General features: G+C 34.9%; 6 protein-coding genes and 1 long non-coding RNA gene across 13 annotated transcripts; 4 read left to right on the top strand and 3 right to left on the bottom strand.

The window, feature by feature from the left end:
* Positions 1–340: 340 nt before the first annotated feature.
* Positions 341–1073, bottom strand: LOC107947159 (uncharacterized). The gene is made up of 2 exons (XR_001697063.2): positions 1007–1073; positions 341–910 (listed from the first exon to the last, which is right to left on the bottom strand). It is a non-coding gene; the product is annotated as an uncharacterized lncRNA (long non-coding RNA).
* A 465-nt stretch (positions 1074–1538) lies between these two features.
* Positions 1539–3305, bottom strand: LOC107949686 (NADH dehydrogenase [ubiquinone] flavoprotein 2, mitochondrial). Of its 6 annotated transcripts, none has more exons than XR_005921964.1 (6): positions 3163–3305; positions 2686–2936; positions 2524–2570; positions 2309–2386; positions 2051–2193; positions 1539–1716 (listed from the first exon to the last, which is right to left on the bottom strand). XR_005921964.1 is itself a non-coding variant. In XM_041107509.1 (5 exons), exons 2-5 carry the CDS (start codon positions 2780–2782, stop codon positions 2122–2124), a joined length of 294 nt encoding a protein of 97 aa, XP_040963443.1. In that variant the 5' UTR covers positions 2783–2936; positions 3163–3295; the 3' UTR covers positions 2051–2121. The 6 variants fall into 6 exon arrangements, 3 of the variants coding, with proteins under 3 accessions (XP_040963443.1, XP_040963444.1, XP_040963445.1); XR_005921965.1 differs by lacking the exon at positions 1539–1716 and adding an exon at positions 1789–1895 and having other exon boundaries at positions 2686–3008; positions 3163–3275; XR_005921966.1 differs by lacking the exons at positions 1539–1716; positions 3163–3305 and adding exons at positions 1789–1895; positions 3009–3023.
* An 840-nt stretch (positions 3306–4145) lies between these two features.
* LOC121224350 (rab GTPase-activating protein 22) lies at positions 4146–8570 on the top strand. Its single transcript, XM_041107508.1, has 5 exons — positions 4146–5050; positions 5925–6060; positions 6186–6235; positions 6808–6861; positions 7004–8570. The coding sequence occupies exons 1-5, from the start codon at positions 4839–4841 to the stop codon at positions 8265–8267; spliced, it is 1716 nt and encodes a 571-aa protein (XP_040963442.1). The 5' UTR covers positions 4146–4838; the 3' UTR covers positions 8268–8570.
* Positions 8571–9664: 1094 nt separating this feature from the next.
* Positions 9665–10384, top strand: LOC121224586 (uncharacterized). The gene has a single exon (XM_041108049.1). The coding sequence runs from the start codon at positions 9665–9667 to the stop codon at positions 10382–10384; it is 720 nt and encodes a 239-aa protein (XP_040963983.1).
* Positions 10385–11279: 895 nt separating this feature from the next.
* On the top strand, positions 11280–18878 carry LOC121224349 (serine/threonine-protein kinase BLUS1). 2 transcript variants are annotated; one of them, XM_041107505.1, is made up of 21 exons: positions 11281–11648; positions 13170–13424; positions 13510–13634; positions 13724–13768; positions 14232–14313; positions 14441–14509; positions 14663–14833; positions 14925–14990; positions 15149–15217; positions 15350–15415; positions 15564–15901; positions 16331–16464; positions 16570–16664; positions 16730–16768; positions 16860–16919; positions 17385–17486; positions 17580–17631; positions 17724–17779; positions 17864–17928; positions 18027–18078; positions 18329–18878. In XM_041107505.1, exons 1-21 carry the CDS (start codon positions 11487–11489, stop codon positions 18374–18376), a joined length of 2151 nt encoding a protein of 716 aa, XP_040963439.1. In that variant the 5' UTR covers positions 11281–11486; the 3' UTR covers positions 18377–18878. The 2 variants fall into 2 exon arrangements, with proteins under 2 accessions (XP_040963440.1, XP_040963439.1); XM_041107506.1 differs by lacking the exons at positions 17385–17486; positions 17580–17631; positions 17724–17779; ... (1 more) ...; positions 18027–18078; positions 18329–18878 and having other exon boundaries at positions 11280–11648; positions 16730–16772; positions 16860–16909.
* A 102-nt stretch (positions 18879–18980) lies between these two features.
* On the top strand, positions 18981–21661 carry LOC107947163 (outer mitochondrial transmembrane helix translocase). Its single transcript, XM_016881734.2, has 5 exons — positions 18981–19516; positions 19637–19937; positions 20027–20185; positions 20748–21043; positions 21256–21661. The coding sequence occupies exons 1-5, from the start codon at positions 19316–19318 to the stop codon at positions 21370–21372; spliced, it is 1074 nt and encodes a 357-aa protein (XP_016737223.2). The 5' UTR covers positions 18981–19315; the 3' UTR covers positions 21373–21661.
* A 31-nt stretch (positions 21662–21692) lies between these two features.
* LOC107947164 (uncharacterized) lies at positions 21693–23260 on the bottom strand. Its single transcript, XM_016881735.2, has 3 exons — positions 22753–23260; positions 22255–22633; positions 21693–22125 (listed from the first exon to the last, which is right to left on the bottom strand). Exons 1-3 carry the CDS (start codon positions 23131–23133, stop codon positions 21923–21925), a joined length of 963 nt encoding a protein of 320 aa, XP_016737224.2. The 5' UTR covers positions 23134–23260; the 3' UTR covers positions 21693–21922.
* Between the last annotated feature and the right edge of the window lie 4125 nt (positions 23261–27385).

The following is a 27385-nucleotide window of genomic DNA, read 5'->3' as shown; positions in this document are numbered from 1 at the left end:
ATATAATATAATAATAATATATAATTTAATAAAATTCTTGATAATAAATTTTCTTATATGAATTTACTAAAACCATAATATAACTTGAGAATTATATTCTGCATAAACATAATTAACTTACTAATAAATCTTGTTTTTTAAACGGAGTTAACTTGTGAATAAAGTGATACCTGATTAAAAACTTCAAATATCAAATTGCTACAAAAAATTCTTTAGATACCAAAATGATAATTGGATGCTACTTTGAAAGGCAAATAGTGCATTAACCCTATGATAAATTACAAAAAAAAAAAGAACATATATTCTTAAATCTACTAGAAATGTAACTTCTGATTGCAAATGGGAAAACTATATATTCATTAAAAACAAACTAATACAGCATAGGACTCTATACAATGCAATATTGCTAGGTATAGGATACCAAGGGAACAACCCTACCATTGCAGGCAAATAGGCTCATAGTAAAATTCAGCACAAAAAATAGGTTTCTTCACCAGGCCAAGCTCCTTGTGTGGTCTACATGGAGAAAAAAGACAAAAAGAAAAAAAAGTGGTATTTCAAGTGAGCTTCATCACACTTTATACGAGGAAAGTTTGATGGTAGTTATAACAACGTTAAATGTCCAATTAAGCAACACTAATGGTAATCATAACCATGCTAAATGTCCAATTAAGGCACACTAATGGTAGTTATAAGAGAGAGCTATCGTTATATCAGTCAGCTTGGCACTTGAAAATGAGAGCTCTTGCTTATCCTGCTCTATCTTCTGCGATTAATGTAATAGAGTTACAACAATGCATACACAAACAAAATCAGTATGGCGGCCTTCAGCTTCATCAATACACTAAATACGCCTAGGTGATCAAGATGGAGGGTTATACTTAAGATGTTGCTCATAGAAGCTGATTAACTGCAATGGAAGAAAAAAAAACAAACGAGCAAGAATTGTCAGCTCTTTAAGTCAACTTAATGAAGGAAAATATCAGGCAAGAAAATGATCCATTACCAGCAGTGGATTGTTAGTTTTAAAATATTGGATGTCCACCATAACCTCTTTTCCATCGGACCTGTCAAAATGTGATGAACTAAATTTATCATTGACAATATGAACTTCAAGAAAGTGCAACATTAATTTGAGGATTCTCAAAGACTCCAACAACAGACTCACATCTAAGATCAGCAAGCTAAAAACTTGAGCATTCTAGCGGTTCATGTCTTAAAATTACTAGCTATGTTAGGGGCTACAAGTGATAGCATTATCAATTTCTCCTAAATAAAATTCTAGGGAGTGAAACAAAAAGTTATTTGAAGGTAAAAATATATTCCAAAAGCCAAAAAGAATTGTCTCAATCAGGTCATACAAACTCAATCAGCACATGGTGCTTATGAAGTGTAGGACATTCTCCCAAATTGAGAACTAAAGATAAACCGGAACTAAAGATAAACCATGATCCATTTTATTTTCCCATTTTTGATATAACAATGTCTACTAGAAATATTTTCCTATAAAAGAAGAAAAAAATAAACAAAAACCTTGCCTTCATTGTTGCCTGCAGAGCAACACGTATCGCATCTCGCTCAACTTGCCTAACAATGACTGAAGTTCTTGTAGATTTCCTTATAATTACACAGAAAAGAGGCAAAAGGGCTATGAGTTTCATGATGCACACCAAGAATTGGAAACCACTCTCAGTTAATCTTGGAGCTTCTTTATCTCTGTAAAAACAGACATAAATACATCATGACACCAATCGTGAGATATAGAACCCTCAATATCTATTACATAAAAGAAATGAAGCTAAAGTTCATGGCAGGATATAAATTTTCATCGTGGAAGAGCTGAAGCTCGTTGATTTTTCAGCTTATCCTGAACTTATAAGTTGCAGCAAGAAACACTGCTTAACAAAGCTGAAGTAAGAAGCAGCTCAAACATTAAAACTAAACAGTTGAACAAATTCAAAACTAATTGATAATTCCGCTTCACATACACTACCATTAAGAACATAAATTATGCCAATGAATCGATGAAAAAAATAGGTGAAAGTCACACCTCCCATTGCTCATGTGCATAGGCATCGAGCTCCTCTGAGGTTGGAAGCCTTGCAGTAACACTTTGAGGCATCAGTTCTCTTGGCAAAATCCCACTGCAACTATCTCAACTATCTCAACAACTCGTTGAGTAGTAACATCTTCCTGCATTGTTTAAATATGACAATGCACATATTAAAATTCCAGTAGGTTATCAATTGAGCACACTGCCTAGTAATGGTTAATCAGGCAAGTCGAAAAGAACTCTATAGAAACCCACATAGTAATTATACGTATATCCTTCAGATCCATTGGTGTAATCAGCAACTGCAATCATAGGAGCATTTACACAACATCCCTGCAGAAAACATTTACAAAGCTGTTAAATTTGTGAGAGTGATTAAGGAAAAAAAAAGGTTAGCATAAATAGATTTTCTAATAAAATTTGGCATTATGGAGAAAAAAAGAAGTAAACATGTAAAGGGAAAGACTTACCATACATTCCATTTCTCCAACAGAGAATAAACCGTCCTTTGTTACCTCTGAATGATAAAAACAATAGATACTTCATATTCAATACAATCTAAAACTTCAAACTCTGACATGAGTTTTACATGATATGTGTATAACTGCAAGCAATATGTTTACAACACTTACCATTGCGCTCAACCCCCAAGTATTTCAATAAGGCTCCTTCAATTTCTCCTGAACCACATATCATACATGGTGTTGTGCCACAAACCAATGACCACATAACAGAGGAAGTGAGCAATTAGAGAATGACCGCAAAATGCAGGAAAAAGAAAAAAGAGAGCAAGAAAGCAACGATGGAATCAAATCTAAAATACCTTTGGGAGATGTTTTCTTCTTGAAGATCTTCAACATGAGATTAACTTCACTGGTGTATCCTTCAAAAACAAACAAAAACCCTAAGAAACCAATATCAATGTGAGCAATAGCACTTCCAGTGAGGGAGAGACCTGGGCATGAAAAAAGAAGGAGAAGTTTGGAAGGAAATGGGAAGAAGAATGAAAAAAAGAAGAAGATGCTTCAAACGTATTGCACCCTCATCTAAACCAACTCCATAAAAAGAGAAGAAGAAGCAGAAATCAATGGAAGGGAAAGGGAAATTACCTAATCAGCGTTTGAGGCAAAAATTGATGGAAAAAGCAAAAATTGACGAGGGCAGAGAATGGAATAGAAAAAAAGAATAGGGAAGGAATCCCTAATCAGCGTTTGAGGCAGAGAATGGCTATTATAGCCAAGGGAGGTAATAGATCCGTAACTGAATATGGCCATAATAGCATTACGGGCAACCAAACATATGAATAGGTGGGGCCCACGTAATAGGGATGTAATGGCTATGCCATTACACCGAACGAAACATGCTCTAAGAATAAGTTACAACGTTCTAAAGTTTGAGACCAATTTAAAATTTTGACCATAGTTTTAATACATGATATGTAATTAAACATGTGTTTATTTTACTAAAAACAACTTTTGAAAAATTAATTTTAGAAAATAATTTTTTTTAGGAAAATTTCAATGATTGGGTAAAACATTTTTTTGTTGCTAGACAAATCTGACTAAAATTTGAAGCAAATATAACATAAATTATATTTATTACAAATATTATGAAAGACAAAACAAAATTTACCTTATATAAATTAAATAATAACCAACGCCTAACTAAAATTTACATTTACGAGAGTAAATAATAACACCCTCCGATTAGAAAAGATAAATGAAATTAATCGATATTTAAATAAATATTTATATTTATATAATTAAAATATTCATATTAAATAAAATAGTGTTAATAAAATAGTAACAGTATTTAAAAGTTAAATCATTACTAATGTTAAATTTTTTATTGAAATAAAATTTTAATATTAAATAAATTTATCAAAGTAATAAATTACATTAATGATTTTAATACAGTAATCCTTGATTCAAGATATTTTTTATTTAAAATTTCGTGTTATTCATGTTGTGCCAAAAAAAGAGCGTTTATTTTCCAATAAATCGTAAAAAAAAGAAGCATTTTTGTTAAATATATTTTTTCAAGAAAACAGATTCATCTATAAACGTCTTTCACTTTTTTTTACATAACACTCGGTCACTCTCATCACTCTCTTTCACTAATTTAAATATATAATTGTATATTATAGTTAGTTATATGAAGGGGAATAAAATATTAGTTAAAGTATTATAATTGGTAGAGAGAGAGTTCATAGTTACTGCCCTTTCATCAAAAGAGAGCTTAAAGCTTTGAATTGGAAAAAAAGAAATAAAAAATCAAAATAATAATGAAAACCCAAAGCAGATCCTCCGTTTGTTGATGGTTTGTGCTTTCTTCTTTCTTACCTACCAGAAGAAGAAGTAGCAGAAACTGAAGCCAAACCGGAAGTCAAATCGGGATTTGGGCTTGGGTTTATCCGTCATTTTAGCTTACGTCGCCGTTTTGATGCTCTTTTTCTCATCCGGTGACGGCGTTACTGCTGATTTCGTTAAATGGATCTTATTTGGGCGAGCTAGCACTGGCACCGGTGGCGGCGGTTTCTGGTCGTCTAACTCGTTGGTTTCAACTTCGGTATAGCGATCGCCGTCACTGCCGTAGCTGGCATCGCCGTCGCCGCAACCGTCGTCTACTCTTGTAGATAAAAAAAAAAAGGAAAAGAAAGAAAAAACAATTCTACAAAAAAAAAGGTTCATTCTCATTCAAAATCACTTCCATCATTACCGCAGCATAGGGAGCTTAGATTGATTTTGGATATTAATTAGGTAAAGTAAGACACATAGAAATCGATATGCTTACGGAACAGAAACCGTTAATGCGAGCTTTGCGGCGAAGTCACACATCTTCATCGCAATCAACGTCATCTTCCTCCTCATCGTCGTCAAATACTTCATCTTCTTCATCGTCGTCGTGGATTCATTTGCGATCGGTTTTATTAGTCGTTGCTTCTTCCTCTTCCTCGTCATCTTCCTCATCTTCTTCCCAACAAATTCCGACTGATCGGTGAGTTTCCTTTTTCCTCTTCCACTTAAACTACTACTTTCCTTATTTCCCCCTATTTATTTTAAGTAAAGATTTCTACTTATTTTTGCCTGGATATGTTAGATTCCCAATTTTCTATTTTTGTAGAAATTACAAATCCTTATTCCTTACTTGAATCCCCGATCTGAAAGTAGTCGAATCAATTCCATCAACATCATGTTCCTTAGTTTGTTAATAAGAGTTCGATTCCAATCTATCTGTTTCTTCGTCTCTCCGAAGGTTCTGAATCTGATTATTATTCGGTTCGCTTTTCAACTTAGTTTCAAACTATCTTTGAAAGCCTCAACTGTTTCAACACTTATGTTGGTCAAACTAGTCAAGGTGTTGTGATTCCTTTAACTTCTGGGGAGGAGAAGTAGTCACTTTCGGAATCTAATTCATTAGCCGAGACATGATTAAAAGCCATTGAATCTCGATTTTGTAGTACTTCATGATAAATGTTTACTATTAATTTGGATTCTTTAGTTGTTGCTGTGGAGTTGTTTTTCTTTGTTTCCATCTTCATTAAGGTCTCTCTTAGTGATCGTAATTACTCTTGCAATGGGTTTATATTTGCAGAACTAGCTAATTTTTTTCCCACACTTGTCTTGACTCTTCCATGTATCTGATTAGCTTTTAGCATTAGTAGTTTAGTGTTCCAAAAGCTTTGTTTCCACATATGATGCATTGCAATTTTGGAAGTGTTTAAGCTCATATACTGTATCTTTCACGAACCACGCATAAACCCAAAAAATCTATGCTTTTGTTTTGTCAACTTAATTCAAACTTATAGGAACTATTATTCATAAGCCTATATCTTGATAGAAGATTCATTAATTTGTTTCTTTTGCTGCAGGGGTAGCCTAAAATCACCTTGGTCCCACAGGAGAAGAAAACATGCCCTTCTACCTAAACAATGGAGGAATTTGTTCACTGCTGATGGGAAACTCATTGATGGTGGTGTCAAGTTTCTGAAAAAAATTCGAAGTGGAGTATGTTTTAAACTTGCTTTAGACTTAAAACTTTACCTTCATCTTGTTTTCTTAGACATTGTATTTTTTTTTTAGTGGATATTTTGTTGCTTCTCGAGAATTCATTCTTTGCACCTTTAATGCAGGGTGTTGATCCAAGTATTAGAGCAGAGGTGTGGCCATTCCTCCTCGGAATGTAAGATTCTTATACTTTTATTTATGTACCATTTTATACTCTGATTCAAGTAAACCTCCCTTTCTTTGAACTATTTAGTTCTTACTTCTTTGACCTCTCTATGAGCTTACTCCTTTCAAATCACTGTCTCGTGGCCTGGTTCCTTTTTCTAATACATCATTGTATCATCTTTTTACCATATCTTGGTGCTTTTCTGACAGTTTATGTCTCAATGATTCTTTAGTGGATAGAAAGCCTGAGTTAAAAGAATTTTATCTTGCGAGTTGCTATTTGCATTATATATTCTGCAAGCATCCATTTTAAGCTCTTTTCCTGGCTGCTCGAGTTTTTCAAGCATCCATTTTAGGGGAAATGGAGTATTTATTGTATTCATTTGCATTATATATTCTTCAAGCATCCATTTTAAGTTCTTTTCCTTGCTGCTTGAGTTTTTCTTCATTTGTAATCATTTTTTGTATTACTTATTTATCTGGAAAACACAATTTTTTGGGAGATGTTTTCTTATGCATTTGAGAAGTGGATCATAAATGACCTGTTACACCACCTAACTGTGATATCTGCATGCTTAACAGATACGACTTCAACAGTTCAAAGGAAGAAAGAGATTCCTTGAGAAGTCAGAAACGGTATCATTTATTTTCTTTCTTGTGCTTCTTTTACACACAGATTAATTGCCAATGCTTTGTTACTTTACCATATTTGTTTTCCCCTTCTCCCCATCTTTTTTCTTTCATTGAAGGTCTGTTTGTTTACGTATTTCTGATGCAGAAAAGAGTATGAAAGATTGCGTAAGCGGTGCCACCAAATCCTTAAACGTACTGAAAAGAGTGTTAAGTTGAAGGGAACTGCTGGAAACGGCTGCAATGAAGACAATGAGTGTTTCAGTCAATTTTTTGATTCTCCAGGCTTGGAGGATATGGTTAGTGGTAGGAGGTCCCACTCCACCGAGGGAGGAAGCCCTGTGTTTGATGATTCTGATCACCGCGTCTGTGATCATAGTCATCCAACCTCTTTATCTTCTGATTCATTTCTGGAGGGAGAGGTTGGTAAGAGAGTAGTTAGTAGTCAAGATGCCTGTACTGGTGAGACAGAATCATCTGATTCTGACTCTTCTGAAGAAGATGAAAACACACCTCTCCTTTCCTCTGAAATAATCGAGGAAAATGATATTCATAAAGATGATAATGGTAGTTCCTCTCCCTCCCAGATAGAAGGCAGGTCTGCAACCCCCACTGATGAAGATTTTGCCACATGGCGGAGAATTATCCTCCTTGATGCAGTGAGGGCAAATGATGACTGGATCATTTACTCTCCATCTCAGGCTTCAGTATCCACAATGAAAGCACAAAGGTTAGCTGAGAGTGTTGGGTTGAAAGATTATGATGATTTAGAGCCATGCAGGATTTTTCATGCAGCTCGCCTGGTTTCTATTCTCGAGGCTTATGCCCTTTACGATCCCGAGATAGGTTACTGCCAAGGGATGAGTGATCTGCTCTCTCCAATCATCTCAGTGGTAGAGGATGACTCTGAGGCCTTCTGGTGCTTTGCAGGTTTCATGAAAAGAGCTCGTCACAATTTCCGACTTGATGAGGTGGGGATTAGAAGACAGTTAAACATTGTCTCCAAGATTATCAAGTGTAAGGATAATCATCTATATAGACACCTCGAGAAGCTTCAAGCTGAAGACTGCTTTTTTGTGTATAGGATGGTTATAGTGCTTTTCAGGAGGGAATTGAACTTTGAGCAGACACTTTGCCTCTGGGAAGTGATGTGGGCAGACCAAGCAGCTATCCGTGCCGGCATTGCAAGGTCTGCTTGGGGGAGGATGAGACTTCGTGCTCCCCCTACCGATGATCTCCTGCTTTATGCAATAGCAGCATGTGTTTTGCAAAGGAGGAAGTTAATCATAGAAAAGTATAGCAGCATGGATGAGATAATGAGAGAATGCAATAGTATGGCCGGACATCTGGATGTCTGGAAACTTCTCGACGATGCCCATGATTTAGTGGTCAACCTACATGACAAGATTTAAGACCAAACCACTCTGCCTGCCCTTTTTTTTCACTGATTTTTCCCCAACTCAACTCCTTGCTACATTTATGGAACCCTAAACTAAAGAAGGGATCCAAGTTATTTGACATTTCAGCCTGAAACAAAGTGTTTTGATAGGCGAATACCCTGAACCAAGTAAATTATGGGATTTACATCTACTATGTTATATTGCCCGCACTCGATACTTCATCGGGGTGATGGTGGCAAACGCTGAGAAATCAGCTATTTAAAATGTTTTTAGCTTTGTTTGCTTGCAATTATTGAAATGACAGAAACTTGCCAACTTCTACTGTTCTTTATGTGTCAGTTCTTTCCCATTGTTCAGTTTATTTGCAAAAATAATCACTAGTATGTTAATTAAAGAATAAAATTTCGATTTTTTAATAACTTTTTTGTGATGTGAAAATTTTCTTAAATCACATTGGACTCCATTCAGTCGAACTAAATTCCACGGCTGAAAACGTATGGAGTCTTTGCCTCCACTATCAGTGGAGAGAAATTTTTTTATTATTTTGGATAATATTGGGAGGAGACTTGAATTAATTAAAATGTTACAAAATAGCTATTGAATTAATTAAATTTTTTTATATAAGTTATTGAACTATTAAAATTGCTGCTATATCATCTCTATTTATACTGTCTATATCAATTGGAAAATTTTCTCTTTTTATTTAATTTTAAATTTTATTTTTATAAAATAACTTTAAACATCATAAATATGCGAATTAAAAATTATTTACCACACTGGTTGTCAAATTATCGTTTAAAGCTTAATAGCTCAATAATTTAAATAAGAACTTTTGAATAGTTCAATGATTTAAATGAAAAATTTTAAATAATTAAATAATTATTTTATAATTTTTAAAATTAAATGACTAATAATTTAATTTATTTTTTTTCTCTTCGGGTTTTACAGTTTTACTTACCTTTCACGTTTTATCTTGTATTAAATTGAAGTCTATGACTTTATTAAACTTTGTTATTACGAGAAATTTGTCCTCGTTTGACCGTGATCACTTCACTTGTGGAATGAAAATGATTATTATTAAAAAAAGCCCAACCTAATTAACAGAACGAGATCATCGACCGTCCATTCTCATCAAACCAAAGAACCATTTTCTTTCTCTACTGCGCAAAGTACTAGATAATTAACTCCACCAAAAGTCAGGTCTGCAACTCTAGTCTAATCCGACAAGCCGCAGATCTTTTTGTCTTCTTCTCCACGTCACCACCAAATACCGTGTGCTTTCCACTCGTTTCACTCTCCAAAACCGACGTCTCCTCTTCCGGCGGCGCCGACTAAATCCCATTTCTATATTCATATATGAATATGAATCCATTAAAAGTCATCTTCATTCCAAAAGGAACTACAAAATTATGTGCAGATCTGAGGATTATTACGACTTTCGCTCCGGCGATCAAAGTCTTCTGAAGATCAAAGCTTTCTTCGTTCGATTTTCGGGTTTCGATTCATGTGCCGACCCGTTATCCGATTCGCTCACTCTACTCTTCCCACCAAGAATCAATGACACGGCGCGGCTAGAAATTCCCGGCTCCATTATCCGATCCGGTTCTCCCGCGTTCGTGACACTGCATCGATTGGTGAAATTGAAGACGAGGGACGGAGAGGCGATATATGGGAGCAGGGAGCGGGTTCGGGCCGGGGATGGGGTCCGGTTCGAGGTTTACTCGAGAGAGGAAAAGGTGTTGAACGGGGTTTTAAGGAGAGAAGAAGAAAAGTGGAAAATGGAATGCAAGTGCGCGCTGGAGAGTGGCAATACCGAAATGATAGGCGGTAAAGCGGCGGTTGCGGATGTTTGCGTGGCGGTGGAGGGAGACCTGGCGATGGGGGAGAGGGTGGAGATGGTAGTGAGGAAGTGTAGAAAAAACAGGAGGGTGGGGTTCGATCAGCTGGAGGATATTCCAGAGGAGAGAGAAGGAGAAAGTGAAAGGGACGGTGGGGGAGAAGAGGTGGATATAGAAGCGGCGGGTGTAAGCTGGGCCTTTGATGTGGGCATTTGGATCATGTGCTTCGGGGTTGGATATTTTGTTTCTAAAGCCACTGCCAAAAGCTTGAGGCGCATGCGATTACTTTGACACTGTTAAAAACAAAAAAAAAAAAAAACCATTTACCTTGGGGAATTTATATTTCAAGGTTGTGTTAATCTTTTATTAGTTACCCAAATTTGGGAATTTTGTGAAACTCCAATTCGAGTGATTTATTGTAACAAACGAATTATTGGGGAAAAATACTTGCCAAAATATTTGCTTTTTTTAATGACATAAATGAGGCCTGGCTAAGCTGCAATTGGCAACAAATCAACCCAATAAAACTGAAATGCTTACCAAATTTGGCATTAACTTACAGGGTTTAGTAAGATTTGAATGAAATTTTTCGAGAGAGAATCACGGAAAACTTTTCCTATTTATGGTTGAGAATATTAAATGGTGATTTGATTAGGACTTTGGGTCAAGAACATGAAACTTTCAGATGCCGATGGCCATGGATTCTGAATCCAATCGTCTCTGGTGCAGATATGAGGCTTTAGATGATTGAGAATGTTCATTTAGGTGCATGTACAAGATGATGCTTGAACTTATCTTTGATATGACCATCCATAATCCTTCACTTCTATAATCGGGTTTTATTTGCTTTGTTGTAGTTTTCTATCTTTCGTCTTCTATTGATTGACATCATTCAATTTAATAGTTTTTATATAATGTTATATACATTAAAATCAATACAGTTTACATAACTATGATTTATAATTTATTCATGAATATCACATAATCAAAAAATTATATTTTTCCTTATTCGGATAGAAAATTAAAAGAAAAAGAAAAAAGAGAGAAAAATATTAAAATGATCAAACAGTTCACTGAAGTGATGAAAGCATCAAGTCCACGTGTCAAAATCCTAATCACCTAACATAAAAGCCACGTCAGCACCCACCCCGGTTATCTCTCTTCTCCCTCAAATCAGTCCCCCCCCCCCTATATCGCTACTCATGGCGGTCAACCGATCAAATAATCACTTCACCAATCAATAATTAAAAAAGAAGAAGCCGCCTTTTTAATTTTCACTTCGGTTGTTTTACTTTAATTACTCCGCCGCCGGCGTTCAACGTCGATTACTCGACTGCTAGTGATTTGGTTATTTTTTCCAAAGGGCGGTTTAAGGCTTTAGGTTTTGCGGAGAATGGGAGGAAGTCGGAGTTACTCAGCGAATCCTAGCGATTACAAGCTTCTAGAAGAGGTTGGTTATGGCGCCAGTGCTACTGTTTATAGAGCGATCTTCCTTCCTACTAACGACATCATAGCTGTGAAATGCTTGGATCTCGATCGGTGCAACAGTAATCTGGTTTGTGTTTTTTTTTTTTCGAATTTTGCTTTTAGTTTAACTGTCTCTAGTCAAATAAATGAGCTTACTTGATTTCATTTTAGTTAGTTTTGGATAGAGATCTCGTTTGATTGAATTTGATTTGATTGTGGATTTCCGTGATTGTTTTTGGTCGAGTTGAACGGAATTCTGATAGTCTTACTTTTTATTATTGAAGCTCGTTTCTTTGGATTTTTTCGGAGTTTGTTATACCTTGAACATGATCAAATTGAAGCTTTGTATTATACTATATGTCAATTATGGCAATAGTAATGACCCCAAAGCAGTAAGAAAGAAAAATAAGAACGGGAAGATTTTACTTGGAAGTTAAACATCCCAGATATAATCAATGTCTAATAGAAAAAAGTGTAGTGATATACAGATTCAACTTGTGGGACATGGTCCATACCATGGGGGCGCACCTCCGGTCGCACCCCTAGTCGAGTTTAGTGGTGGATGGGGTTCGGCCCGAGGCCGTAGCCCGCCACAGATCTCCAATTTTATTTCTTTAATAAGAGAGTTGCATCTCGAACTTTTCAGGCCGGATCAAACGGGATTTGGGTCACATAACTCTAACACTTTGTATGTGCTTGTTTCTATCACTCCATATGGTGCTTGGTTTTTGTTCCTTTTGAACTTGTGTAAAGTTGAAACTTGTTCTTTTTATCGTCTATCATTAATTATTTCTGAGGAAGCAAAGAAATAATATTTAATAGTGTTATCCGAAATATTTCATTCAAATTAGAGTTATCTTTCTTTTAGCATCTACGCCATTGATTTAGATTAGGCATTTTAGTGCTGAACTGCTTTTGCTACTGTGTGCTCTTAAAGTAGTCTATCAACATTATATGGTTACTTAAAGCTGAGATTACTTCGAAACGTGTCATCCTGGGTCCCTGATATTTTCTTTCTTTTGTTTTTAAATTGTGTAAATCTGGAATACTTGCATAGAGGAATAGAATTATTGTCTACTTGATATTCAAGGATATAATCTTACTTTAAAAAAAAAAAAAAAAGAGATATGATCTTGTTTTCATAGAATTTTTGCTTCTCAACTTGAGGAAGTATTGAGAGATCAGGAGGATTCCATTCCAAGTATAATAAGAGTTTAAAAGTTTGGACTTGCTTGTGTTGGGATTTTATCATGTTAAAATGTTATCTAAATAAGGGACACAGTACTACACTAGAAACCTTCCTTTTCCTTTCCCTAGTTTCCTCTCAATCCAGGCCAGGCCTTAGATCCAGTTCATGTGTACCAAACATCTTGTATGCTTGCTTGTTTCATTACTATTGATCGTTCTATGGGAATTTTCTACTTTTGGTAGTAATACAATCACTCAAGTATGTGTACCAAAAATCTTTTTTGGCTATTGGGATCTTTTGTGATATTGTTTAGAGGCTTTAATAATTGGTAGTATCATGAGTGGTATATTTAGATCCATATTTTCTGCTCTTCATGTGATCTATTGGCTCTTAACAGGCTTTCTTAATGCTGTTTTGCAGGATGATATACGCCGGGAAGCTCAAACAATGAGTTTGATTGATCACCCAAATGTTATTTGGGCATATTGTTCTTTTGTGGTTGACCATAATCTTTGGGTAGTCATGCCTTTCATGTCAGAGGGTTCCTGTTTGCACCTCATGAAGTCAGCATATCCAGACGGTTTCGAAGAGCCTGCTATTGGTTCTGTTCTGAAAGAAACTCTCAAAGCTCTGGATTATCTTCATCGACAAGGACATATTCATCGGGATGTTAAGGTCAGTGCCTTACGGAAGTTGGCATTATGTTATCTGATTGGATTCACCATTATTTTATTTAAGTTCTATTTAATTGGCATTACAGGCTGGAAATATACTGCTTGATAACAATGGCACAGTAAAGCTTGCTGACTTTGGTGTTTCAGCTTGCATGTTTGATGCAGGAGATAGACAACGTTCTAGAAATACCTTTGTTGGTACTCCTTGCTGGTGAGCTATCTTTGTCAAATCTGTCTAACTATTACCCTTCTCTTCAGCTCCTCATGTACTCTGATATTCCTATTTATCCTTTCTTTCAGGATGGCACCAGAGGTCTTGCAGCCTGGAAGTGGATATAACTCCAAGTGAGTGTTCAGTCTTCACTAAAGTTAAGGTCTTAGAATTTCACTTAAATCCATTGTCACCTTACAATGTTGCATAAGTATTTTCTGCTTCAGTGTGGCAAGGGGTGGTCATGACTCATGAGTTTGAACCTACAAGGACTCATGAATTTGGTCTGAGCGACATTTGTTCTGAAACACAAAACTTCACTTTATCCACACATCTGGGCTTTCTATGAAAGCACTTATGTGCCTCAAAGTTACCACTTTTGCATGTAAATTGTAATCTGTATTCTGAATCTTCAAATGGTATTGTGGGAGTCTGGCTAAAGTTTTTATAGCTACTGGCTAGTATGCTTGGGTTGCATTGAATTTGGCTCAGTTGCATGCTATGTTGATGCATTTCTTGGTACCTTTAAGGAAATGGTACATTTTTATTCCACGTTAATTCTGTAATTCGTTAATTGCTTTTTTTTTCCTGGCACAGGGCTGATATATGGTCTTTTGGTATAACAGCATTGGAGTTGGCTCATGGTCATGCACCTTTCTCTAAATATCCCCCAATGAAGGTATCAAAACTCCATTGAAAATATAACAAGAATTTATTTGAGTGCTGCACAGTGAGGGTTTGCTATCATGAGTTTTTAATCAACTTTTATATATGTTCACAACCTTTTTTTTTTCCAACATTAACAGGTTCTCTTGATGACAATACAAAATGCTCCTCCAGGACTTGATTATGATCGTGATAAGAAGTTCTCTAAGGTACTGCTATTCTTTCCTTCTACACAAGAATAATGATAGACATGTTATTTGTCATTATGTATGTAAAACACTGGTTGGTGCCTTCAGTGGTGTTTTGCAATTGCTTACTTGTCATAACAAATTTCTAATTAAAGGACTTCCAGCTGTGATCAGTCTTTCAAAGAAATGGTTGCAATGTGCCTGGTGAAAGATCAAACAAAGAGGCCGACTGCAGAGAAATTATTAAAACACTCCTTTTTCAAGCATGCAAAGCCTCCTGAGCTCTCTGTGAAGAAATTATTTGCTGGTCTGCCACCACTTTGGAATCGTGTGAAATCCCTTCAGGTTAGTGATCACACTGCCACAATGCAGGTATTTTGCTTCTTTTGCCATCATATTTGTTTAATGCTTTTCTTTTTTGTCTGAAATTTTACAGCTTAAAGATGCTGCACAACTAGCTCTAAAGAAAATGCCTTCAGCAGAACAAGAAGCTATATCACAGGTTAGCAGTCATCAATCAGAAGTCATTATTGTCTTAGATAAATCAGATTCTTTTCTTCTCATAACATATCCGTGAAATTTTTAACTATTGGGTTGTCCACTTGGGGACATTTGTGCTTTTTTACTGCTTGGGGTGTTACCTTTTCTTCTGCTTGTCAGAGCGAGTACCAAAGAGGAGTTAGTGCCTGGAATTTCGATATTGAGGATTTGAAAGCGCAAGCATCTCTGGTAGGCCACATATTTAGTTTTAATCTTTAATACTAAAGATTTTAATTCAGACATATAATGTGAGAAGTAATTTCTCTGTCAGTTACATCAGTTATTCAATTTATAATAATTTTTCTACTTTAACATGCTAAGGTGCGTGATGATGATATTCACGAGTGCAAAGATGATGAAAGCATGAAATCAAGCTTTGGTCATAAGGTAGTTGTGTAGTTCCCCCCCTCGGTGATTTGTGATACATGATTAAAGTGGTATTTCTTTTTTTACTTATGCAGCTTGAAATTGTTTTTTTTTCCTTATTTGTCCCTTATTGCAAACTATGTTAATGGGTTCCTGGTTTTGCTGACAGGCTGAAGCTTACTGTGGATCTGGTTTGGGAACATTGAATTTAAGTAGGGAAGTATCTCAGTCTGAATTTGGAGAACCAATGACCATTGACTTATTACAGTCTGATTGCTTGAATGGAAAGGGAAAGAACCCAGAATGTGATATAGTTGAGGCTGGCCTGCACGAGAAGGGTTTGAGGAAAAATGGTTCAGGCATTGATATTATGGCATCAACTTCAGAAAAGGATGTGGTCATGACCGGGGCTAAATCAGTGAAACCTAGGCAAACCCAAAGTGGGCCACTCACACCTGGTGCTATTCTTAATCATTCATCTTCTGAGCGGGTTCATAACTCAGAAAGGTTGGTGATAGTTCATATTTAGGCTTGCTTAGCCATTTGATTTATCTTATTATTATTATTATTTAAGAAGTGATCTCAACCTTTTCCTTTTCTCCAATTAATTGTTATCTGATGATGTTTATGCATTAACATGTAGCACATTTGGTTCTAATTTTAGTTTGCTTATAGCATATTAGGGGTCTCTCTCTCTCTATCTGATTCAAATGTTTGAGTTAATTCAGCATAGCATTGATTGCATACTTGTATAAGCGTAAATTTTAATATGGTTGCTTGTATTAGTGCTTTAGTCTTGTCTAATTTAAGGTTACAGCAACTGCGTTTACATGTGTGACAAAGTCTTGTCTAATTTAATTTAAGAAAATAATTTATAAATCTTTTAAAATAGAAGAGAAACTGTAGGATGCGGAGTTAATGCTTGTTGATGATTAGGTTTGAAAATGAAATTTCACAAGTGAATGAGAGAGTTTGCCTAGTTCGTAAAGCACCAAGCTTTAGTGGTCCGTTGATGCTTCCTACTCGAGCATCTGCAAACAGTTTATCAGCTCCAATTAAATCATCTGGAGGTAATAAATTCATGGCATTTAGAAATATTGTTTTTTTGTGTCACTGGCATCACCACCGGTGCTACTTTAAATATATATAGTATCATTATTTTCCTCCTTCGACAGGGTTTAGGGATTCTCTGGATGACAAGTCAAAGGCTAATCTGGTGCAAATAAAAGGTCGATTTTCAGTAACATCTGAAAATTTAGATCTTGTAAAGGTAAGGTTCAATTTTGCTATATTAGTTCTCTTTTGCAACTTCACTAATCAAATAATGTTCTATAGGATATTCCTCTAAGTTCAGTTTCGCGCCGATCGTCACAGGTTGGTTAGTGGTCTTTGCTTAAATATCCTTCTATTAACAATATTAATTGTCCAGTTCTTACTGGTTGCTCTCTCTCTTCTTGGGTTTCAGACTTCGCCTCTCAGAAAGTCTGCTAGTGTAGGTGATTGGATACTTGAATACAAACAAGCGGTTCGTGCACTAGATCTTCTCCTCAACATGGTTTAATGTGAATTATGCACTGTTTTATTTTAACATCTTCCATCTTGAAGCTTAAGGATGTGTTATAAATGGAGGAGCCATTGTTAAGGCATGTGCCTAGGTAACAAGGTTGGCACAAATTAGAGAAAGTGCCTTCCATGGGATACACCTTTATTGAGGCGCATGCCTTCTGAAAGGCTCATAAAATACTAGCCTCACTCAACTGATTTTGTTTTCTACGATTTATATTATAATGAGGTATATAGTAGCAACAAGAAGAATATATGTTGTTTCACATTAATAGGGGTTAATAACCACACTTCAGTGTAAATTCATTTAATCTTTTACGTGGCTCCAACATTCCGGTGGTGTAACATGTTTAGCTGCTTATTATGCTGCTGCACTATGTCATTAATTTGTCTGCTTACAGTTACCCCACCCCTCCCTGTTTTTCAGCCTAACAATCATTCCCCCAAGGATTTGACCAATGGTAACATGCCCACCTCAATTGTTATGAGTCACCTTCAGAATCTTTTCCAGCAAACCTCTGCTCAACAGGTAAAGATTTGGAGTTGGGACAATCATTTCGCTGATACATACTTTCTTGCCTTAAAGACAATGTTCTCACTAGAAGTTGTTCTGGAATGCTAGGATCTTATTGTGAATTTGTTGAATACATTGCAGCCAGCTGAGTTTGTAGATGGTCAGTGAAAGATTGGTCTATCACAGTTACATGTTTAAATTAGGAAGTACACTGCTTGTAGTGTTAATATGTTTCTCTTTTTGTTTTCCCAGCCGCTCAAAATGGAAAGTTGCCTCCTCTACCTCGTTGTTCTGAGAGCAATGGAAATGTAAGAACCTTTTATCTATTCTTAATTATGACTAATATCTAGCAGGTTATTCTTCCTTCCTTATCTGGTCTTCTTTGTCAATAGGTGAAAACAGCAGCCTCTGAGAGGGAGCGTTTACTGCTTGGCAAGATCTCAGAGCTACAGTCGAGGTTAGTTGTTGGGAATCTGTTACCAAGTGGAAGCCATTCTTTCCCACCTATATATACAAGTTTCTTCTGATACTCTCTTCCTTGAACACTTGTTGCAGAATGATGAGTTTGACTGATGAATTGATTGCTGAAAAGTTAAAATATGATCAAGTGAGTTGCATGATGGTTATCTAAATACATTTTCAGGCTTTATGTTGCCTCTACTTTATTTCATGGTCGTGTGCAAGTAGGATACATTCAAGATCTGATGTTGATTCTGGACCTAGTTTAAGCATGCCACCCCCTTCCATTGCTCGAAACTTGATTCATCTGTTCTTTCTCAATATTTTCCTTAATAATCTAAAATGCGAAGAAGGAAAAGTTATCCATCAGCTCTGATAGTTTCATTGTCATTATGCAGTTGCAACAACAACTTAGGTTGATGTCTGGTGGGGAAGAGTGGGATTAGAAGGGAAGGTTATGCAAGAAAGCTGTGACAACCACTGTACAGTAAACTCCCAATGCATAATTGGGCAAAAGATGTAAAGTAGGCAGGTGAAGTTGTATTCCGCCATTGTTTGCCTAATGCCTATGAGCCATCGACAACGTTAGAACAGTAGAAGGCTTTGATCTGGTACATCCCTTTGCAGATTTCAGCTTCTTCAATGACAAATAAGCAAATATTATGGGTGCATGAGGATGCTTGTACTTGAATATTTCATGTAAAAAAAATGTTGTTCCAGTTCCAGAGCCAGAATCATTGAAGTAGCATAGAAAGGTTAGATTTATGAGTTTTGGTTCTGTCCAGAAAAAGCTGAGTATCATATTAAGTTATTTAACAACCAAGTTGGTGTTTTTTCGAAGCTATCATGGGATGTTGAACCAGTATAGTATATCTTTTTTTATATTTATTATATATTTCGACATTGTAATTTTTAGGACTATGAATGCCATTGCTAACATTTTTTAAAGATTTATTTATTCAGTCAGTGTTATCTTCTCTCTTTTTCAAACAATATAAAATTAAAAAAAGAAAAAAGAAAAGAAATATCTAATATGATCTCCTTTGACAGTCACTGAGATGGCTATTTTAGGGCCGGGGCTATTTTGATCCTTGAAACGTGTCTCTTCTAAAAGGAAATTTTCATCAGCCTATACAAAAGAGCCGAACATTGACCCAGATTTTAATGACTACAGAAAGTTGTAGGGCCTCAGCCCAATGAGAGAATTGGTCCCTGTGCCCTATAGTAGCGCGCCAAACAGTTCCAACATTCATTAACCCATTTCACCATCGGCGTTGTTGTGCACTGCAAACGGACATAACGGCAACGCTTCTTCCCTTCCTCTACATTTCTCTTCACAATTTCCAACAATTTTGGCGGTGGCCTACCGAGGGCAAGCAACAACCATGGCCCCCGGCCGTCGTTCGGATAGAAGCTTGTTACAAGACCTACTCTTATATGCAGCCAGCATCGCTTTCAGTTGCCTGGTCCTCGCCGGCCTCAAACAACTAAACCCAAATCGTGATGCCTCTAAGAAATCGATTGCGAACAAAAATGCCATCTCCAAACGCCTTGGTCGCCCCCTCATCCACACTGACCCTTACGAGGTACTTCAAAAAGAAAAAAAAGAAAAAAGAAAAACAAAATCATCGTTTATAATTACATATAGATCGGGCAAAACCCCTCTTGTATTCTCGAAGTCATTGTTTTTTCCCCATAAAATGCAGGATGTGATAGTGGGTGATGTGGTGAACCCAGATCACATAGACGTAGAATTCGACTCTGTTGGTGGGCTTGACAGAATAAAAAAAGCACTGTATGAGTTGATTATTCTTCCTCTTAAGAGGCCTGAGCTTTTTGCTTATGGCAAACTTTTGGGTCCCCAAAAAGGGGTGCTTTTGTACGGACCACCAGGGACCGGGAAAACCATGCTTGCCAAAGCCATTGCAAAAGAATCTGGGGCTGTTTTTATCAATGTCAGAGTTTCTAATTTGATGAGTAAATGGTTCGGTGACGCCCAAAAACTAGGTATGAACAGTGGGATTTCGTTTAATCCTTGTTACACACATTTCTAACTTCTAAGATTATATTAATGCCATTATGTTATATTATTGCAGTGGCTGCTGTCTTTAGTTTGGCTTATAAGCTGCAACCGGCAATTATATTTATTGACGAAGTGGATAGTTTTCTGGGGCAACGACGAGCCACGGACCATGAGGCAATGGCTATTATGAAAACTGAGTTCATGGCCTTGTGGGATGGTTTTACCACCGATCGTGAGTATTCTTTGTTATTACCTTAATTATGAACTAACTTTTAATCTGTGAATGTACGAAAAATTAAATGTCCTTTTCTAACTTACATTATCGGTATAAAACATGATTGAATTAGAAGGGTTAAGGATACAAAATTTGTTAATCCAATGGTCAGGTGTTATATACACTTTCCTACTGTATAGCTAACCACTGAATTAACATATAAATTGTACTGTCAAAACTACAATATTAGAAGAATGGTTTTTACATTTTAATTCAAGATGTTTTTCCTTTTGCTTCATACCTTGATTTTTAGAGTCATTATGTATTTAAGTCAATTTCTTAGGTATTAGAAAAGCATGTGTGTCACATCAAGTGGGGTGTTTTGTCAGATTTATATTTTAAAACTGTTTAACACTGTTATATAGTGATGTTTCTTGTGTTCTTCATACAGAAGTGATCAGTTAGGAAAAGATATGGGCATGTAATAATATAGCTTTAAATAATTAGTGTATGTTGATATTCAGCGTTCTAACTTTTGTATATAGCTATGAAGTTGAATTTTCTATTAACTTGCATTCAGAGAATGCTCGAGTTCTGGTACTTGGTGCAACTAATCGTCCGGCAGAGCTTGATGAGGCAATTCTTAGGCGTTTCTCCCAGGTTTTTGAAATTGGAAAGCCTGACTGTGATGATCGAGAAAAGATATTGAAGGTGATATTGAAGAATGAGAGAGTGGAGGACACTATTGATTTGTACCACATAGCTAGATTATGTGAAGGTTATACTGGTTCTGATTTATTTGAGCTCTGCAAACAAGCAGCATATAATCCTCTCAGGGATCTCTTAAATGAAGAGAAGGCTAAAAAGACACGTCAAGTAAGTACAGATAAATCACTGGTTTTACTCTTTATCGATATGAGAATCTTTATCAGTTAATCACCAAATTATTGGGTTTCTTTTGGTGAAAGTTGCTTGTTAAATTCACATAAGATCTTTACTTTAAAAGATTAGCAGTATGCTCTTTCATGTTTCATTGCGACTTGTGCAATAGCAATCTGTCTTAACTTGCTGGTGTTTTTGGTGTGTAGTTACAGGCACCAAGACCATTGTCGCAGTTGGACTTTGAGAAAGCTTTAGCTGCTTCCATGAAAACAAGCATCGGTGTTGATGAGCACAATGGGTATAGCTCTTGTTCATCAACATAAGTTGAATGCAGTCAATTGGTTACTGGATTGAGTTGTGATGGAGCACATGCAAATTTTGATATTCTTGAATACTAACTTTGAGTAAGAGCCTAAGCCACTCCTCGATGTTTAAGTTATAGTGTTATTCAAATAGAAAATTCAGAAATGTACTAGGCTTATAAACTTTATACTTGACTTGGATTCATTGTTCTGAAATATTTGTGGGTGTGGAGGAGTGTTCCACTGTAGCCATATTTGGAATTTAACAGAAGAATACATTTTATATAAAAGCATGAGATCTTAAATGGAATTGGAGATGTCACCATGGGAGCAAAGACCCCTGAATTGAATGGTTTTTGAATTAACCAGCATCTTTAAACTCTTTATGTGAACAATCGATTAGGTTTACCATACACTTCGGCAGCCACTATTTTAAGTTTATTACAAATATAGCTAATAATGAACTATCTCATGTTCCCATTTGGGGGGGGGGGATTGTAATCCAAGTATGATACAGAATGCAGTCAAAATGAGCCATATATACTGATTCTCATCCATTTGAAATTTCTGATCACCTTGTATCCGTCCTCGGAGCTGATCTTTTCATGGGAAAAGGACTTAAAATCCTCATCTTAATGCAAAAATCCAAGCCAACAGCAGCAAATAAAAAAACGAGAAGATTCTGGGATACATAAACTGCACCATCGACAGCATGAGACAAGAAGCTTCCAGGATCCAGTTCCAGAGGAGCCCCTCCTCCCAATGTACCAAGACCTGCATTTTCAATTATTACTTTACATATCAAACCTGGAACCATGTGCTCTATGTTTGCATATATCCTATTCTACGGACTATACTCATAAAGATTTGTGTCTAGCAGCACATGATTGCTGTTATATATACCTTTCACAAAACCGAAAGCTGCAGATGTGCCGGTCTTGAGCTGAAAATTGTCCAAGTCCCTCCTAACTGCATAGCGAAAAGTGACCCCAAACAATGCGCAGCTGATGAAATTGAGTGATAAAGGGAGCAGCAGCTGAGTGGTGCTGGAAACTTGGGTTAGGGAGATGGGGAATCCAGCAAGGGTGCCAACAATTGCAGATATCAAAGCTGCTTTTAATGACTCTACTCTCTCTTTATCAGTATCAATTCCTTCTTCACCATCTTCTTGGCTGCTGAAAGCGTTTCCATCTCCATAATTAGCTTCATTAGGTCCAAGTGAGCGTTCTGCTTCTTCAATCATGGCCCGTGCTTGTGAAATCTCCTGCTGAGTTTCTGCAATCTTGAATTTTCACCAAAATTTACTCATCAATAGTTACATAGTCCCATCATGGAAAATATCCCTATGAGTTAATTAGATAATCATATGAAAAGTTTCCCATAATTAGAGAAGAAGCTCACCTCGGAGGCCCTGGATTCTAATTGGTCAATGTAATTTCTCAATAACCGAGCTTCAAGTTCTTGTTTTTCAATCTCTGCAAGTTGTCTCTTAGCAATCTCTACTCTCTCTGAAGCCTTCTCCAATCCATCAAGCAAACCCTTGTTCTCTTCTCGGTTCAAGAGTTCCTCAACCTGCTTGCCAAGGATACCAGAAAGGGCATCCTTCAAGCCATTGCTTGTTTCTTGCTCCTCCGAGTTACCGCTGCATTTCAAGGTGAGAGGCTTTAGCTGAGGAGAAATGGGGCCTTTTGGACATGTCGAAGGTGCTAAGTAGAAGGGATCTTTGAATAGGAATATGGGTTTTGAAGAGAGAAGCAAAGTGGAGGCGATTGCTGAGGGCATTGATGCAGGGATTGCAGCGCCTGGATTCTGTGCAAATGCGATTGTTATCCTTTCCCTCTCACCCTTCGGGCCTCCAGTTCTGGCCCCTGATTTTTTTTGCGGTTCTTATTGATGTTTTAATCACTTATTTTCGGTAAGAATACTTTACAGGTCCCTATATTCTAATGCAGATTGCATTATGATCCTTTGGGGGGGGGGGGATAGCTGTGCTTTTAGGGTGTGTGTGAGTGAAAAACTTGGAAAAGGTTTTCAAAATTTAAGAAAATAATTTATTTGTTTAAGTAAATAGGGTAATTTACCAATAAAAGCCCTTTTTTTTCAAAATTTACCGAAATGGGCCAACTATTTAATTATTTACTGAAATAGTCCATTTTTCGCAAAATCGCGTCCACGTCAGCGTGATGTCAGGGTAGGCGCCAGGAAATCGCGTCCATGTCAGTGCGACTTGCTGACGTGGACGGAAATCGCGCCCTAGAGGACGCGATTTGCTGACGTGGCATGAACAGTTTATGTTTTTTAGCTTGAAAAACTTTGAAAGGCCATAACTTTTGGCTCGGTTGTCCAATTGAGACGATTTTTTTTTATTTCGAATAAATTTTCGAGATCTACACGCTGACAAACTACTTAGAGATGAATAGAGACTAATTTGTAAAGTATAATTTGTTAGTTACGAGTATAGGGACTAAAGTGTAATTATTTCAAAATTAGCATGAAATTTTTGTATTTAAGAATATTTGAATGTTATGGAAGGATGGAATTGAATTTGAATTGAAAAACGAAGCTTAGATTTGAAAATATGACTATTTAGGTTTTAGGGACTAAATTGAATAAAATGGAAAATTTTAGGGAACTTCCAAAAGTGGAATGAGCTGACTTATACCTATAACAGGATGATATAAGACAATTCTGTAAAAAAATATCCGGTGTTTACTTCAAATAAATAAGGAAAATAATGATTTTAATGTTTCAAAATTCAATTTTAAACCGAAAAAATCGAAATTTAGGGGCAAAAAAGGATCTTTTTTGACGAAAACTTTGGCAAACCGCCTTAGGCTATTTGCCAACGCGTAGATCTCGAAAATTTATACGAAATAAAAAAAAATCGTCTCAATCTGACAACCGAGCGAAAAGTTATGGCCTTTCAAAGTTTTCCAAGCTTAAAAACATAAACTGTTCATCCACGTCAGCAAATCGCATCCTCGTAGGCGCGATTTGTGTCCACGTAAGTAAATCGCGCTGACGTGGATGCGATGTCCTGACACGTACCCTGACATCGCGCTGATGTGGACGCGATTTCGCAGAAAATGGCCCATTCCGGTAAATAATCAAAAAATCGGCCCATTTCGGTAAATTTTGAAAAAAAACGGCTTTTATTGGTAATTTACCCTAAGTAAATATATTGAATTTTTTAATATTTATGAGTAATTTTAAGAGGGAATTTTAATAGTTTAATTTTTTTTTCAAAACCAATCTAATTTTATTTTATTTTATGCATATGATTCCGCCGATAAAAACTTAAACTTCAAATTATTTTTATTTAAGTGTAATATATATTTTAAAAAATTTATTTTATTAAAATTGTTTATATTATTTTACAGATATAATGATATCCATATTGTTTTTTTATATTATTTATTTTTAATATAATTATTCTTCTTTGGTAATTATTTTTTAATTTTTAAAATTTCATTAACTAGTTTTTTTCTAACACAATTATTTATCCAAGCAAAGCAATTGCAAACCCAAGCATTTAGAATTGATTAATTTAGCCCTCAATATTTTCATCTTTTATCAATTTGACCTTTATTCTTTTTGGAGCTAAATTTGACCATTAACCTTTCAAAAAGAGTTAAATCATTTTTTTAACAAAAATACAAACTAAAACATTATTTTCTTAACGATGTTAGTGTGGAAACCCGTGTGGTAGTCCATATATATTTCATGTTGACATGACATTATTTGTTTTATATGTCACCAACAAATAATTTAAAAAATTATAAAATACTCAAAATTTTATAATTCAAAAAATATAAAATATAAAGTATAATAAGTTCATAAAAATTAAAAATATATATATGAAGTATACATGGATTGTCATGCGAGTTTTCATGTTTGAAAATTTAATGTTTTAATCAGTATTTTTTTTAATAGCAAATTTACTTTTTTTAAAAGGTTGATGGTTAAATTTGACTTTTTTTAAATGGCTGAGGGCCAAATTTAGCTCAAAATAATAATAATGGTCAAATTGACAAAGGATGTAAACATTAAGAGTAATTTTTTCATTATGCGTAAACTTAATTGTATTGAGCATCCTCCAATTATGATTCTCGTTCAAAATTAATCTCCAAACTTTAAAACATTATAATTGCACTTTTAAACTGTCGAGATTACATAGATCAAATTTTTTTCATTTTTAAATTTATTAATTTAATTGATAAATAATACTCAGACCTTATGCGACGTAATTTAAAATGAAAAATTATATGACGAGACATTAATTTAAAAAGTGATATGATATTTTTTATAAGACATGTAATGTTCACCCTACCCATTATTGATTAAAAAGTTTGTACCATTACATTTAATTCAGCCCAATTTCATACATTATCATCGATTCACATCTTATATCAATTTGACTTTTATTCTCTTTTTTTTTACTAAATTTGGTCACTAACCTTTCAAAAAGAGTTAAATTATTATTATTTTATATGAAAAAGTTGATTAAAACACTAGCGTTTTAGTGATTTTGGTATGGCAACCTGTGTAGTAGTCCACATGTACTTCCTGCAACATGGCACTATTTGATATATTACGTCAATAAATAATTTTAAAATTATAAAAATATATTAAAAAATATTAGTATGGAGTACATGTCGATTGCCATGCGGGATGCCATATTTAAAAACTTAATGTTTTAATCAATATCTTTATTAAAAAAATAATTGGACTATTCTATAAAAGTTGAGGACTAAATTTAACCAAAAAAATATGAACTAATTTAACAAAAATGTATTATTATTATGCATTGATTAAATACAACAAATATTTTAAAGTACAATAAATTAAATGAACATACCACGTTACTTAAAAATATCACGTTATATTTTAAAATTAATATCACACCATTTAATCTATTTCATAAAATTAATATTTTTATACTATTATAAAAATAATAATTTTGTTCCTCTTCAAGGATCTTTTTCTCATTTTAAAAATATAAATATTAAATACATTTCACTCTATGATACAAAAACTTGTAGATTACTTTTTACCGATGATATTTATGGGCCGAGTTGATTCTCAATTCCAAACAAATTTTTGGACTTGAATTCGAGCTCGACTAATTTACCTAAATGGCTTATTATATTATTTAAGAGATGATAAATTTTTTATTTAAGTTTAATTATATAATTATTAATATAAAATTAATTTTTTAAACAATAAAATTAGTTGGATCGAGATTAAAAATCTTAAACCGAAACCCGACCCATAATGAGTTGTGGCCGTCTAACTTTATATTTCATTCATAATTTTTTTTTATTTAGGGTAAATTATATAAATAGATAGTTACCCAACTATGCCTATATTCATGTTTTAGTCGCCCAACTTTAAAAATTTTTAACTTAGGCGTTAACGTTTGAATTCGTCCCTATTTTAGTTACCGCTATTAAATTGATGACAGAAAGTCTTCTTCTAATTGACATAATAACACATTTAGTCCTCAATACTTACATATTCTATCAATTTGTTCGTAATTCTAAATAATTTAATAAATTTAATCCTTCACATTTACAAATTTTATCAATTTGATCCTTAAACTTTCTAACCAAAGCTTTCAATTTTTAAAACAGAGACATTACATATCCAACTAATTTACCATACTCGAACTTAAATTTCATTTATCACTTAACCCAAGGTATATGATTTGTAAGTAATACAAGGGACATCCAAAAAAACAAAGATACCTTTTTATATCTCATGTAATAAAATATACTCATGCAATGCAGACTAGATACATGCACTAATCAAAAAATATATTTTCTATTATTCTCAAAAAATAATTTAATTTTTAAGTACCATACTTGAATTTAAATTTTAAATTTTAAAATATGTAAACAAAACATTTTCAAACTAGATTCATAAAAATTAAACTTAGAAAAAAACTAAAAATGTTTCTAAAAAAAGTAAACAAATTTTAGAAACACTTTTTCTTTTAAAAATAAAATATTTATTACAAATAGATTTCATAAAT

The sequence above is a fragment of the Gossypium hirsutum genome, chromosome D12 (genome assembly GCF_007990345.1).
Source record: "Gossypium hirsutum isolate 1008001.06 chromosome D12, Gossypium_hirsutum_v2.1, whole genome shotgun sequence".
NCBI classification, from domain to species: Eukaryota; Viridiplantae; Streptophyta; class Magnoliopsida; order Malvales; family Malvaceae; genus Gossypium; species Gossypium hirsutum.
The sequence above is the reverse complement of the archived record's forward strand: the minus strand, read 5'-3'. Positions and strand labels throughout refer to the sequence as shown.

What these genes read in the sequence shown, in the direction of transcription:
- LOC107949686 (XM_041107509.1), bottom strand. Translation starts at nt 2,782, where the DNA reads ATGTGGTCATTGGTTTGTGGCACAACACCATGTATGATATGTGGTTCA. An exon ending in TTGGAGAAATGGAATGTATG is followed by an intron (nt 2,387 to 2,523) that starts GTAAGTCTTTCC and finishes TGTTTTCTGCAG; the next exon opens with GGATGTTGTGTAAATGCTCC. An exon ending in GATATACGTATAATTACTAT is followed by an intron (nt 2,194 to 2,308) that starts GTGGGTTTCTAT and finishes TAAACAATGCAG; the next exon opens with GAAGATGTTACTACTCAACG.
- LOC121224350 (XM_041107508.1), top strand. Translation starts at nt 4,839, where the DNA reads ATGCTTACGGAACAGAAACCGTTAATGCGAGCTTTGCGGCGAAGTCAC. An exon ending in CAACAAATTCCGACTGATCG is followed by an intron (nt 5,051 to 5,924) that starts GTGAGTTTCCTT and finishes CTTTTGCTGCAG; the next exon opens with GGGTAGCCTAAAATCACCTT. An exon ending in TGAAAAAAATTCGAAGTGGA is followed by an intron (nt 6,061 to 6,185) that starts GTATGTTTTAAA and finishes CCTTTAATGCAG; the next exon opens with GGTGTTGATCCAAGTATTAG.
- LOC121224586 (XM_041108049.1), top strand. Translation starts at nt 9,665, where the DNA reads ATGTGCAGATCTGAGGATTATTACGACTTTCGCTCCGGCGATCAAAGT.
- LOC121224349 (XM_041107505.1), top strand. Translation starts at nt 11,487, where the DNA reads ATGGGAGGAAGTCGGAGTTACTCAGCGAATCCTAGCGATTACAAGCTT. An exon ending in CGGGTTCATAACTCAGAAAG is followed by an intron (nt 15,902 to 16,330) that starts GTTGGTGATAGT and finishes GTTGATGATTAG; the next exon opens with GTTTGAAAATGAAATTTCAC. An exon ending in TACTTGAATACAAACAAGCG is followed by an intron (nt 16,920 to 17,384) that starts GTTCGTGCACTA and finishes CCTGTTTTTCAG; the next exon opens with CCTAACAATCATTCCCCCAA.
- LOC107947163 (XM_016881734.2), top strand. Translation starts at nt 19,316, where the DNA reads ATGGCCCCCGGCCGTCGTTCGGATAGAAGCTTGTTACAAGACCTACTC. An exon ending in GGATGGTTTTACCACCGATC is followed by an intron (nt 20,186 to 20,747) that starts GTGAGTATTCTT and finishes ACTTGCATTCAG; the next exon opens with AGAATGCTCGAGTTCTGGTA. An exon ending in AGGCTAAAAAGACACGTCAA is followed by an intron (nt 21,044 to 21,255) that starts GTAAGTACAGAT and finishes TTTGGTGTGTAG; the next exon opens with TTACAGGCACCAAGACCATT.
- LOC107947164 (XM_016881735.2), bottom strand. Translation starts at nt 23,133, where the DNA reads ATGCCCTCAGCAATCGCCTCCACTTTGCTTCTCTCTTCAAAACCCATA. An exon ending in TAGAATCCAGGGCCTCCGAG is followed by an intron (nt 22,634 to 22,752) that starts GTGAGCTTCTTC and finishes TGAAAATTCAAG; the next exon opens with ATTGCAGAAACTCAGCAGGA. An exon ending in AGCTTTCGGTTTTGTGAAAG is followed by an intron (nt 22,126 to 22,254) that starts GTATATATAACA and finishes TTGAAAATGCAG; the next exon opens with GTCTTGGTACATTGGGAGGA.